The sequence below is a fragment of the Nestor notabilis genome, unplaced genomic scaffold (assembly GCF_000696875.1).
Source record: "Nestor notabilis isolate BGI_N333 unplaced genomic scaffold, ASM69687v1 scaffold16303, whole genome shotgun sequence".
In the NCBI taxonomy this organism is placed as follows: Eukaryota; Metazoa; Chordata; class Aves; order Psittaciformes; family Psittacidae; genus Nestor; species Nestor notabilis.
Genome location: NW_009923452.1, coordinates 45389 through 59473, shown reverse-complemented (window position 1 = coordinate 59473; position 14085 = coordinate 45389). Strand labels below are relative to the sequence as shown.

General features: G+C 38.9%; 1 protein-coding gene across 1 annotated transcript in view; it reads left to right on the top strand.

The window, feature by feature from the left end:
• LOC104403869 (disco-interacting protein 2 homolog C) overlaps nt 1-14085 on the top strand; it is a gene marked incomplete at its 3' end in the record, with an annotated part of 104485 nt that overhangs the window by 45723 nt on the left and 44677 nt on the right. Inside the window, exons 9-15 of the mRNA XM_010012148.1 lie at nt 4115-4238; nt 4830-4939; nt 6277-6379; nt 6730-6794; nt 8647-8740; nt 8858-8977; nt 9786-9900. Coding sequence (XP_010010450.1) covers nt 4115-4238; nt 4830-4939; nt 6277-6379; nt 6730-6794; nt 8647-8740; nt 8858-8977; nt 9786-9900 — 731 coding nt within the window. The remainder of the gene's footprint in view (nt 1-4114; nt 4239-4829; nt 4940-6276; nt 6380-6729; nt 6795-8646; nt 8741-8857; nt 8978-9785; nt 9901-14085) is intronic.

Below are 14085 nucleotides of genomic sequence, written 5' to 3'. Positions count from 1 at the left end.
AGTTTGGTTTGTATGTGGGGGGGGGGTGGGAGCAATGGAGGGAGGGGAGGAATTTTTATCTTTTTTTAGCAACAGATGATTTGATTTCTTTTTTTCCTACTTAGAAAGCAATTTTCAGCATTGCAGACATTCATTCATTCATTTTACATTACTCAAAAGGGGTGCCGATAGTTTGTCTCTGAAATCTGAATTAATCTATGTGTTTAGAGTGAGTAGTCTTTTTCCTGGCCTACAAGGAAGCTTTGACTGCTTCATGCAAATGACTGAGTTTTCAACTCGAATTTTCGCTTTTCAAACTTAAAAGTTTTACCCAAGGTCCTCACTGCTCTTGGGCCTCTCATGCTGAGGTATGAGGAACAGCCAAGACTTGCATTTACGTGCTTGAGTGTGCTGTAGGTAAGGTTGTGTGTCTGTGTGATCTGTAAGGCTCTTGGCTTGACCGGGTTTCAGATCTTCCACCTCCTGGCTGTGAGTCCAGTAGCTCAACGCCACTTGAGTAGTTACAAACAGTTGCTTCTGTGGGGCAGCAGATATCACAGGGGCACACGTATGGACTAAGGGATGTCAACCCCTTCTTCCTGTCTCTGTTCTCTGCAGTACTTTTTGCTTTCAAGTCAGGATGAAGCCACCAGAAGCAGGCGGGAGGTGGTGATAACTAGTTAGAAGGTGTGAGACTGAGAGTGAAAGTGGGAATGAAGGGGACAGACTAGCAGACTGTCAGAAAGCTTTGTTGTGTGCATACTCAAAGATCCTCAACTTGAGCTCCTGGGGCCATTGAGAACAGTGTCTATCACAACACCTCTATTGCAGTGTCTTGATTTGCCTTTTTCTTGCAAGGCAGGATTTAGTGTGGACACCAGTGGCATGGCACAGGATTTGAAAGTCTCTAAAACACACTGGATGTTGTCCACACGTGGTGAAATTCTTCCAATCTCCTGTGGTAGTGTTGTGTCACATACAGAAAAGAACAGGGTGAAGATTTTAATGCTATTGAGATGGGGTTGTCTTGATGTAAAACAGTCTGTTATTAGAAACTGTGACGTGAGTAGATTGTATTAAATAGTCTATACATGAATCTGTGTTTGAACTGCTACAAATGCATGAATAATAATCATGTGGACATGCTCTAAACCAGTTGATAAGGCACTAAATGGAAACATAGTAATTATTTCTTGTGTTATCTAAAAAACTCAAACTGTTAATACTTAAGTTTCTTTTTCTTGTTGTTTTGTTTTGCTGTGAGAAGAGTTAGACGGATCATTTCTGAGCTGATGCATCCCCCAGGGCCATGATATGCTGATGCTCTAAGATCCACACTTGCTACTGTTTTACGTATGTTAGATTTCTTAATGGAATTTATTAGGTTAGTTTCTGCTTATAAAGTCCTGCATTAAATGGGATTTGATTGCATGAGTATCAGCATTTTCTTGGTACAGTGGTGAAGCACTTTGCTAGCAGTCTTTTACAGAGCATACAGTTAAACAACATTTTAATTTTAATTTAAAATTGAGAGTGATGTGGTTGCTGCATTTGATTATGAAATTTATATGCTTTTTTTTTAATTGGTAGTTAGAAATTCATACATACACATACATTGGTAACCATATGTTAGATTCAGTTTAGTGAGAAATTTGGAGTATTGATCTGATATTTTAAGAAAGTGATGACTTCCCATGATGATAGAGAGGAGGTCTCAAAGGCTATGTCTTGCTCAAGGAGTGATGTTTTCCATGGAGCACCCCAGCCCTCATCTTCCTGCCACTGCTTTTGAGGGACCTCCAAGGAGAGCCATCTCTCCTGCACTGTTCAGGCAGTCAGTTTCCTTCCGCTGAGAAGACGATAGAGGTGGAGCTGCCAGGTCTCATCCTAGTGTGGAGCCAGGGTCTGATCTGGCTTAGCACTTACCCCAGAGGTTTGACAACATAGATATGGACCACCTAACTCAGGAGTCAGTGAAGACAGTAATGCTTTAAAAAGTCCTTTTTGTCCTAGAACCTCTCTTCTGGTGCGCGTACAGTGGGATTGACAACATGCTGCCCAAAATGTGTTTATGGGTACACCAGTTGTTCAAAGGGTACTGTCTCTGAGTTGTTACTGGAGAAGATGATGCACAAGCTTAATTTTAAAAAGCCTTTTGGAAAAAGTGCCTTGTCAATTTTTCCTGGGTTTATATGCATTCTGGTTATAGCAAGCAAAAGCAAATGCAGTTATTCTGAATGGAAGGTGTTACATAGCTTAGTTTTGACAGATCAGTTTATTGTCCCAAATTGTTTGCTCAGCTATCAAAGTTCTGAGAGTTGGTGCCATATACATATTTTGAGGTGGTATGGAAAACAAGTAAGCTTCTGGTTTTCCTCTGATCTCATTTTAAATGGCTTTATTTGACTACGTAAAAATTGCATTAAAAATTAGTGAGATAGGCTTTGGTGCTTTCTTTCTATTATACAGTTTTGCTTTGAATAGATCAGTCAAGACTACTGTTCTGTATTCCTGGTTGCTTCTATGATTATGTGTGCTTTATGGTTGATTTTAATTTGATCTTTTAAGACTCCATAGGCTCTTTTCTGTGGAATCATTCTGTGAAGAAAGGGTTAATACTTCTATGTACATTTGCATCTAGGGGTTTGCTCGATTGAAGAACCTGGTGGATAGATGTAAAGCTCATGAAAGAATCATGACAAGACACCATACATAAAGCAGAAATAATGCTGTAGAAGCACAGCATCTCTTAAAGAACAGCTATGGCCTAGACTTGAAAATCACTACATGACTTTTTAGCCTCACTGCCTGTATCCCCTTGATGAAAGTAAAATGTAATGTGCTTTCTCTAATGGGCTCTTGACTATCTGTAGTGCTCCTGAAATGTGTCTGTAACTACTCAATGAAATGGTTATTGACAAATGAAGTTAGATCAGCATAAATAGTGATACTGTCACCACTGTATATCCATCATAACATCTTACGAGTTGAAAGCTTTTTCTCCAGGTGGAAGCATCTAATAACCTGTATTATTTCCTAGAATTGTTACAGAATCATGGAAAGGTTGAGGTTTGCAGAGATCTTCGGAGGTCATCTGGTTCAGCTAACCTGCTCAAGCAGGGCCACTTAGAGCAGGTTGTCCAGGACTATGTCTAGATGGCTTTTGAATATCTCCAAAGGCAGAGAATCCACAGCCTCTCTGGACAACCTGTGCCAGTCACCCTCACAGTAAAAACATGTTTCCTCATGTTCAGAGGCAACCTCCTCTGTTGCAGTTTGTACCTATTGCCTCTGGTCCTGTCACTGGAAACACTGGAAAGACCCTGGCTCAATCTTCTTTACACCCTCCCTTCAGATGTTTGTACACATTGGTGAGATTCCCACCTAAGCCTTCTCAAGGCTGAGCAGTCCCAGCTCTCTCAGTCTTTGCACATGCAAGAGATGCTCCAGTCCCTTAATTATCATAGTGGCCCTTTGCTGGACTCTCTCCAGTAGCTCCATGTCTTGTACTTGGAAGCCCAGAAGTGGACCCAGCACTTGAGATGTGCCACACTAGTGCTGAGTAAAGGGGAAGGATCACCTCCCTCAACCTGCTGGCAATACTTTGCCTAACACAACCCAGGTTACCATTCGCCGTCTTAGTGCAACGGCACATTGCTGGCTCACATTCAGCTTGGTGCCCACCAGGACCAACAGGTGCTTTACTACAAATCCACTTTCCAGCCAGTCAGCCACCAGCTCATACTGGTGTGTGGGGTAGTTCCTCCCCAGGTGCAGGACTTTGCATTTGCCTTTGTGAGATTCCCGACAGCCCATTTCTCCATGGGTCCCTTTGGATGGCACAGTCCTTTGGTGTATCAGCCAATTCTCCCAGCCACTCATCATTTCTGAAGGGATGTGAGGGTAGGCACCATCTGATGGCTTCACTTCCCTTTACAATTTATGTTATTACGGACAAGAGAATATCTAGGTTGTGGAATATCAATGTATGAATGAGTTTTGATAGTGAGCTAAGTTGCTTAAAGGAAAGAGACTGTTTTCCTCTTGACGTAATATGCCAAAGGACAATAGCCTTTTCAGCCTGTGATCACTTCTCATCAATTCTTTGCATTGCTTTTATTTTGTCATCTCTTAGGATGCAGGAAGTCAACAAATAGGCTTTTTGCTTGGAAGCTGTGGAGTTACCGTGGCCTTGACTAGTGATGCATGCCATAAAGGACTGCCTAAAAGCCCCACAGGGGAGATACCACAGTTTAAAGGTAAGCTAACCCTTGCTTATCACAAATATCATGGGTCATTCACTACAAGACATTTGTTCAATTGTCGTGGGTGAGCATCAGGCCCATGATGACACTTGCCACAGGAGCAGCCGTGGCTGCTGTGACACAGTTTTCCTGGTTGTGTGTCACTGACTAGTAGAGAGGCTGCTGAGCAGTACGAGAGCCCCTGATGTGGCTTAGCCAGGCTGCTGAGATCGACTGTGGCCACAAGTGAAATTAAACCAAGACTCAGGACTGTAGGAAATGAGAAGCATTCATACGATTCAGTCCTATAGTGAAATGGCAGGGACAGTAACCCCTGTCAGGACAGTGGTAAAAAACTGTTTGGGTCAATAACAGCTTAAACTGCCCAGCCATTTCTTCAGGGATTGTCTGAGAAGGCCACAATAGCCATGTTAAGAAAGCAGTTCTGGAAAATCTTCTTTCCCATACTCGGCTGATGTTTAAAAGAAGCGATGTTTAGGTAATGGTGACACAGGCATTTGGGAAGAAAAACTATGGCAGAGAAGAGTTTTGTCTTGTCTTATGCGGCAGAAACTCAATAAAAGCTGACTTTTGTTTGTACCTCAGGCTGGCCAAAGCTCCTGTGGTTTGTCACAGAGTCTAAACACCTCTCCAAGCCACCTCGTGACTGGTTCCCACACATCAAGGATGCTAACAATGACACAGCTTACATTGAGGTGAGTTAATGAAGATGCATCTTCTTCTTGACTCATTGCATATGGCACTTCGGGATTAGGTAAACATCATTATTCATTCACCAGTCACAGAAGCAAAGAACATCCTCTTTTAGCCTGATAATAAGTAATATTTTCTAATAAATTATACTGGATATTGATTTCAGAAAAGTTAATGAAATGTTAAATTGCATTTTGGGGGTTTCTAACAATGTTTTTATGTCATCTATGTGGCTGCCACAGTATTCTATTAAACTTGCCTTGACCAATCTTGGTCTCATGCACAGTGTGGGCTTGCCCACTAGCCTTGAGATGGATAGTTGGCAAGTTTCACAGTGAAGCTTCAGTTCTCATATCACAACCTTCAGATCCTTTGAAGGAGAAGGAATTTCTTGTTCAAATGCTTGCCTGTCACTTACTGCTTTGTGAGTCACACTCCCTCAAAAGACTAGCATCAGGAAGGGAAAATTAGCAGTACTGTTAAGTTTAATCTTTCTCTTTTATTTTTTTTCCCTTCTTTTTTTCCTACTTCTGCGTAGACTCAAATGCCTTGAATTCAATGATGTTAATATTGAATTTAAATGATTATTCAAAGGGAGTAAGTTCAAGTGAATGGAGCAAAGGTATTTCCTATCTTCGCGCAGTCAGAACATTGGGCTAGAGAAGCAGAGATGCCTCCATTCTCAATCTTTGCTGATTATCTTCCTCATAGAGAAAGATAAATGTTTAATTTACTTTAATTGCCACTGATAGTTTCCAGACTTTTGCATAAAGTTGCAAAAATTACTGCAATCATCAGCAATGATCTCCCACCTCTTTTCTAGGCTGCTTTCTCATGACTCTTTCATACTTTCATCCTCTTCTGATCAAAGAGCTTGTGTCTTTCAGTATGTATACATACAGATTATTATAACAGCACCCAGCAAGGATTCAGCCCATGCCTTGTAAGACAGGGAAGGGAGAAGCTCAGGTTTATTGGTTGGCCTGTTAATGTAACGTGAACACTGAGCAGACCGAAGTAGGTTATTCTTTGCTAAATCTAACCAGTCGTTTAGTCATTAACATGATCAGAATTGGTAGAATTCTTTTTCCATAATGCCTGTATTCAGACAGCAGATGGATTTCTGATATCAAGGCTGGGAAGCTGTAGTCAGAAAGCGAGCCTATCTGAAAAACTGTCTTTTAATAAAAAAAAAAGCCTCTCAAACTGCTTCCTTCTGAAAATGGTCATTAGATCTGTCCATCATCCACCTACATAAGAAACACTTTAAACATAGCTATTAAATAATGGAAATAGGGCAACTATTGCACATTGACTTTCCCTGCTTATTTCTTTTTAGTATAAAACATGTAAAGATGGAAGTGTGCTTGGGGTGACTGTGACAAGGATTGCACTGCTGACACACTGCCAAGCTCTGACCCAGGCATGTGGATACACAGAAGGTACAGAGTGCCCTTCCCTTGGTTCATCCTTAAAATCAAGTGTAACTCGTAATCTGTTTCTCATCGGGCTCCTGTCTCACGTTTTACATAGATCTGTGCCAAAGGCTTCTAGATTCAAAAAACTGATTTTTTTCATTTGTTTTAGAAAATACGTACACATTTAAAATATCTTTGTGAGAGGTACAAATAATGTCCTAGCCACCGCAAATCCTGTCATAGAGACTTGCTGTGAAAGTTAAGCTTTGGGGTCATCAGTCATGTTACACTGAAGCTTCCTTCCTCTGAGTGGGTTTGCCTTGCGTCAGTGCCATGTTCTGAAAAATAAACTCTCTTGTGTTTTTGTTGGGCAGCTGAAACAATTGTGAATGTATTAGATTTCAAGAAGGATGTTGGTTTATGGCATGGGATTCTTACAGTAAGTATGTTTTTGTATTTTCTGTGAGTATTTGAAAATAAACTAACCTAATACACTTATTACTATAACAAAATGGGATTTCTACAGTTTCTTCTCAGACCATTTTTTTTGCTTTGAAAGCAAAAAATATGTAACTTAAGCCTCTCATCTTCTGCTAGTGCACTTACCCATAATAAGCACGGTAAAAAAGCCAGTGTATTTTTATGCATCATGTCAAGTACTCTGGCCCCATTCTTACCATGTTATTCTGATCTTACTGATTTGTAATATTAAGATCAGGCTTTATAGCAGAAACAAATGAAATTAGTACTTGCCTCTGTAAGGATATGATCCACTGGCATAGCTATATTGCCTCTGACTAGCTTTTCTATCAGAACTCCCACAACAGATGGTTTTGATAACATTAAAGCATTCCTGATACTTTAAATTGCATAAATTGTCTACTTGCTGTCTTCCTCATTTGACATGTGTTCCTTAATTGACATGGGAGGTAAGTGACATATTTTTAAGGATTGCTTATAAAGGTATCTTTTCATGGACTGCTTATAAAGATGTCTGACTATAGTCAGACCAATAATTACTATTCACTGGTCATTTTAAGAATAGATAGCAAGTTTTGAAGGTTCATTGTTTGGGGGTCCCAGGATGTACAGATCCTACATGCTGTGGTTCCCAGGGATCTGATACACTTTTCCCATACAGTGTTATATTGTTCTTTATATCAAAGAGCAGTAATGACACTTCTGAAGCTTAATGTCCTTAAGTATTCATGTTAAAAAAACATCTCTATCAGTGAAGTTGAAAGCAAACATCTAACAGAGCTTTCCTGTGCCTTCCTTTGCTATTAATCTTGGTATGAACTTCTTTTTTTTCATGACTTCCCTGTAAGTGCTTTTCCTGTATCTATATGTGTGCCAGACTGAAAGGAGAACTATCTTTTTCAGTTCTACAAGTGTTTAGATGGCTAATCTACTGGGACACTTAACCTTTCTTAAGCCTAAATTTTCCAAAAGAAATACTGTGTTTAACCTGAGCTGCTATGACCAGAGACGTGTTGCCCTCAGATGTTTCTAAATGGTAACAGAAATAAAGCAGCAGTTCATTTACATGCTGATTGTTTAGTAGTAACATTGAAAAATCACTAAAGCAATTCACTGCCTCAAACTAGGAGATCGGTTTTGGATCTGTCATTAGTTTCACTCAGCTGCTTTGTCTCAGCTTCCTGCAGCTTTCATGACCTTGTTGAAAATACTGGAATTAACCCACCTGGAGAAAGACTGAAAACTCCTTCATTTCTTTTCTGTTAAAATAAATTGATCTCTGCTTAACCTGTGACCCCAATTTCTCTGTCTACTGTCTTTTGAATAATTTGTGCCCTACTGCCATTAGTAGTTTTTCAGTCTTCACAGAGATGGATTTCTTTAGACAGATATGTTTCTGTTCCTTGTCCTTTTGAGTAAAGAGTCTTCATATATACAGAGATTTAGCAGGTTAGTGATAATATTAACTTACATAGCAAATATACAGAAATTGTTCATCCAGTGTTTGGTGGGGTTTTTTTGCTGTTTAAAGTGAATTGCTTAGAGTATAAATAAAGAGAAAATCTGTTTCGTTTGTTTTCTGTGCAGCTTCAAAGTTATGATCTGATTAGTCTGACTCTTTAAACCTTAATTAAAGCATTAGAAAATGGAGGTCTGATTCATCTTAACGTAGATAACTATATAGGAGAAGATAAGCCAGCATTGACTATATAGCAAGCATAAAGTGATTTGCAGAGATGCCCCTGCCCATAATCCAGTATAAATAATTACCATGATTGTTTACAAAACACATTTATCTTATTTGATTTCAGAGTGTCATGAACATGATGCATGTTATAAGTATTCCATACTCCTTAATGAAAGTGAATCCACTGTCATGGATACAAAAAGTCTGTCAATACAAAGGTAAGGAACAAGAATATGGAAAAGTATACTTGATAGTTAAAATCAAAAGTACAAATTGGTAATAGAGCTGTATAGCATTTGTATGGTGTATTAGTAATCTTCCCATTCTTATTGCAGCAAAAGTTGCCTGTGTAAAATCCAGAGACATGCACTGGGCATTGGTGGCACATCGAGATCAGAGGGACATCAACCTTTCCTCACTGCGAATGCTAATAGTGGCTGATGGTGCAAACCCATGTAAGCTGTGCTTCTGCAGTCCAGTAGAGAATAGGAAGTGTTTTCTGTCTTGCATTTAAAGCTTCAGTCTTAAGTCATCTTAGCTTAAAATATTTACTAAATATAGGGTTTGTCTACTGCAAACTCTATGATATTTATGGAAACAGTAATTAATTTTGGATTTTTTTAAAATGTGTTTTACTTTAGCTAATCCTGAAGGAAACTTGATATTCCACATAGCCTAAGTTGAAGTAAATCCAGTTTTGTTTAACATGGCTGTCATGTATAAAGACTGAAGTAAATAACCTTGAACTATAGAAAGGATCAGTACATTTCTTCTGAATGATGTTGTTCAGATGCACAAGTAGCTGAGAATTTTAGAGGAATAATTACACTACTCTAGAGAACCACATCTGGATCACTTCATGACAATTAATGCCATGAACTGTCTCTCTGTGTTATTTAAGATAGCAACGTATAGGTGTTGTACTTGTTTGTAGTAGTTTCCTTTGAGTTTCTGAATTAAATCTGTAATTTTATACCAAAAAAGAAAACTGTAATAAAATTTGTACTGTAAATCTGGCAGTAATGGCTTTTCCATAGTGACAGGACTTTATGCTCAAAAAATTAGTCTTTACTCCCTGTAAGCATACACAACTGTATATATATAGTTGTAGCAGCTGTGACTCCTTTCCCAGTGGACATGGGTCCTTTTTAGATTATTTCTTCTGAAAAACCCTCATATTCAGTAGTGAGTTTGCAGTTTTAGTAGCGTCTCTTCAGAAATCAGATTCTTTTTCTCTGATTTTTTTCATTTTCTTTATTCCAGGGTCTATTTCTTCCTGTGATGCATTTCTCAATGTCTTCCAAAGTAAAGGTCTGAGACAGGAGGTCATCTGTCCCTGTGCTAGTTCACCGGAAGCTCTCACTGTGGCTATTCGAAGGTACTGTGTTACACCAGTGGAAATAGACCCACTGTAGAATACATGTGGTAATTTAGGGGGAGGGGGAAACAAAAAAGGAAAAAGAAAAATATATTCAATTATCTGCATGCTTAGGTTCTGAATGACATTTTTAGTTTTCATTGTGTTTATGTCCAAAGAAGGCACGCAAGAAGAATTTGTAGAATAATAATGTAACCTCAGAGAGCTTTATAATGTAGTTCCCGTTTCTGTAATTTTATCTGATTTTAAATGACATAGACTGAAATGCAAAAAAAATTAAAAAGAAGTGGGAAAATTCCATCATAAGCATAAGATTAATTAAAATGCGAGAATTTAAGTGGAATTGCTATGGAGGAAAATCATGCTTTAAAATAGTCTGTTTAAAGAGACTAATGTCTGCTAGCCTCTAATGTCTAATAGTCTGTTTAAAGAAAATAATGAAATTCTGCGGATTGGTTTTGGCTAACTGATGCTTTTTAACCCTTCATAGATTCTCGGTAATCATCTGGAAATGTCCTTTGAATCTGAGGGATTTGTGCCTAGAAATAAACATTTTAATAATAAGGCTTAAGTATAGGAATGTCAGGATGCAGCAGTCATGAGGGCTGTAGCACACACTAAATGGCATAACTGTTGTATGTTTTGGAAGGGTTTTCCAAAAGTTGTACCTTAAACAGCAGACACTGTCTTTAAGTTAAAATTCCGCTGTCACTTACAGTTGTTTCACATGTTAAAACATACAGTATAAAAGTGTAAAGCACTGTAATAGCATTAAGTAAAAATACTTCCTGCCACAAAGTCTAAAATGTGCCATCCAAGTGAAATTTAACTAGATTTTCAATTAGCTTTCCAACAAAACGTTGCAGGAAGAAACACGTGAGGCCGAGTGTGTGGTTTACTTTCAGCCACCTCATCGTTAGCTTAAAACAAGCTATCCATTAGGGACTTATCCTGTCCAGGTTAGTTGTCTTTCTGTGAGCTACAGGATCTCAGAAAGTCCTTCATTCAGCTCCACCAGCCTGTTCTCAGCTTTATACCAAAGAGTACACTGGTTTTCCCTTGCAGTGGGTTTCCCCACTGTAGGCAATGCAGACCTTCACTCCCTTGGAGTGAGCTCTTGCTTGTAAGCGCAGAGAAGAGGTGGATGGGCAGCAGACATTGCTTGTGCTGAGCACTGATTAATGGGAAGGGGTTTTCAGTCAGTTCCTATGCTAGCCCTGGAAAATCTGCACCTGATTGCAGATTATGAAGTGGGAGAACTCACTGTATCTCCATATGTGATGGCTGGTGTACACTTTCTAGACTTAAACTCTATGCTGTCTGAAACACTATAGAGATTAACTTTCAAATTAACTAGCATTGAGAGCTTATATTAAAAAAAAACAAAATTAGCACATAAAATAGTGGATAATTAAAAAAAATTATTAAAAAGGCATTTGTATCTTCAATGCCTTGCTGTGTAGTAACAGAGTAACAGAGCAGTTCTTACTACAGTGAATGTTAATACACACGTATCTCCTTTTTTTAAAGTCCATTTAATGGTAGGATAATACCAGCTGAATTTGGAAGCTTTAGTATTTCGCATTTTATTCAAGCCATCTCGACTGACAGTAAAGTCATTATCATACAAGTTCCAAACAGTTACAGCTGAAGTATGCATTAAAATCACTCCCTGCAGAGCACAGATCCAGAGAGCTCCCTGTTAATGCTCCAACTCTTTCAAAATCTATGGTGTATTTCTACTGATCTTCCTACAAGGAAGAGTAAGAAAACCAGTTCTCAATTGAAATATTTTTATAGTTCAGAAAAAGGTAGTAATAGACTAATAGGTATTTAGCCTTAGAGCTGAATCATGAAGCCTAATATTTAAAGGAATATGTCATGCAAATAATTCTTTATGGTATTCCCCTTTGGTTTATTGCGTATTAGTCTGAACCCGCTTGCTTAAGGGAGTGCAAAAGTTTAAGAACAGGTCTTTTCCCATTTAAATGACTGGCAAAAAATAGTGGTAAAATAGATTGCATCTGCAAATGGTATCAGTAACTGTTCTCAAAATGCTCTACAGCTTTTCAGTATGAACAAATCAGCTATGAAGTAGATGCACGTTGTCCCTCTGTCATGGTTAAGGAAACTAAAGGTGTAGGTTTGTCTGATGGTTTAAGATACATTTACTTAGTATATGAAATTCAGTTGTTCCTACCTTAATCAAAGGCTTTCTTTTCGTCTAGCAAGCAGTGTTAACGGAATTCCAAATCCAGTATTAGAAATATTGAATTGATAAAGAAAATAAAAAATGTGAACGTTAAACTAAATTATAAATACATTGGAAAGGGGTTATTTATATATCATCTTCTTTCCAAGTGATTTCTCTCCTTCTGCTTGGCAGAGATACTTGTTTTAGGGTTGTTCCCATGTGAATGTCATACACAGAACAAAATGAGATACTGTATATTGCAGAACTGTTGCTGACAAGACACTTTCTAAGAGGATGTAAAGGTGCTTTCAGGTGCTTTTAGCTTCTCAACTCACTCCTCTGCCCTGGTGTTCTGACTGTATTCCCTTGTGTGTCAGATAGCTGGTTTCCTGCAAGAGGAGACTCAAGCATGTTAACTGGTGTCTCATTTAAGGACCCACCTCAGACTACCAGGATACCAGAAGTACCCTGAAATAGCAGCTCTGAAATGCCTATGGACCCTGTCAGTCCTCGGCTCTGACTCTTTCCTTCTGCACACCTACTTCCGTTGCACGGCACTTTCATTGCACACTAACCTGGGCAAAGTGGTTATCTCAGCCTGAGGCACAGCTCTATTGACAAGTCCCCCAACATGATCCTACCAGGCTGTGTGCCTCCAGCTTCCCTCCCTAGCACCCTGGCCTGTGCACAGCCAGTGTTTTTCCAAGCTGCACCCGCTCTTCTTTTGAGCAGTCTTTGAATGTGATAAGTAGTGCAAGAAAATGTATGTGCTGAAAGTCTAGAGAGCTCTGCTCCTAGAGGTTGTGAGAAGTTCTGTTTGCCTGCAGGAGACTTTGCTTCTCATGAGCAGTAAAATGTGTTTAGGGGAGCAAGGATGAGAGGAAGTTGATCAATAATGTCGCTGAAATTCCTTTTATATAATGGGAATGTTATTTATCACAGCTGCTTGTTTACTAGCACCATTTGTTATGCTCTAATGCGTTTTCAAGTGTGCCCACATCCTCCTTTGTTGACCATGTCACTTGAGAAATATGCCTCATAAAACCTATTAATTGAAATTTATAGTGCTGATCACTGCAAGGCTTACATGAGCATGATTGGTTAAAGCCCATCGAGTATTTCAAGCACAATAGAGGAGAAATGTCATATAAAAGGACATTATCTGTTAAAAAATAGTTGTGTTATGATGGAGTATTTAGGAAAAATGTGGAATCTTGAACTAAATATTGGCTGGTTTATCCATCTTGAAAATAGCTGGAGCCAGGCTGCTCTACGTAGATGCATTAGTAACAGTCAAATCAGCACCATGTTATCTTCTAGTTTTGCATTTTAAATTGTAGGAGAGTATAAGAATCTTTCCAGATGTGAAAAGCCCTGACAGATTCTTCTGTCTTAATAACTTGTCTACGTCAACATTTGTTTGCCCAAGTCACACTCTACATACGTATAATTGTATCCACTGATACAGCAGGCAGTTTGATACTGAAACAAGTTGACAGACAGCTTGTGCTAATGCTGTGGAATTATACAGTGTGTTGTCAGTGAATCTAAGCAAACTGAGGCGTTACAAAGAGGCTGCATCCACAACATTTTGACCATGACTGATGAAGGTGTAATGTGTTTTAATTTTCACGTGGTAAATTAGAATAGGAAGAATTCAATTACTTACAGTAAAATGGTGAAGTCCTTGCTTCCACAGATACTTGGCAGTGAATCTATTGCATCCTAACTTCTTCTGTTTAGTATTTAAATGCTGAAATATTGGGAGTAGGAAGTCATATCTGAGATTCAAACACAGCACACTTGTATTCTAATCTTGGCTTTGATACCAGTGTGCTAGAGTTACACTTTTAGTCTGGCAGATGAGTTTGCTTTCCTAGTTCCAGGTTGCCTCAAAATTGGTAACATATAGAGAGCTTGTCAAGTTATTTAGTGATTGTTTCCAAATACTTAGAGTGCAGTTTACCTCCATGTCATCTGTACTACCTTTC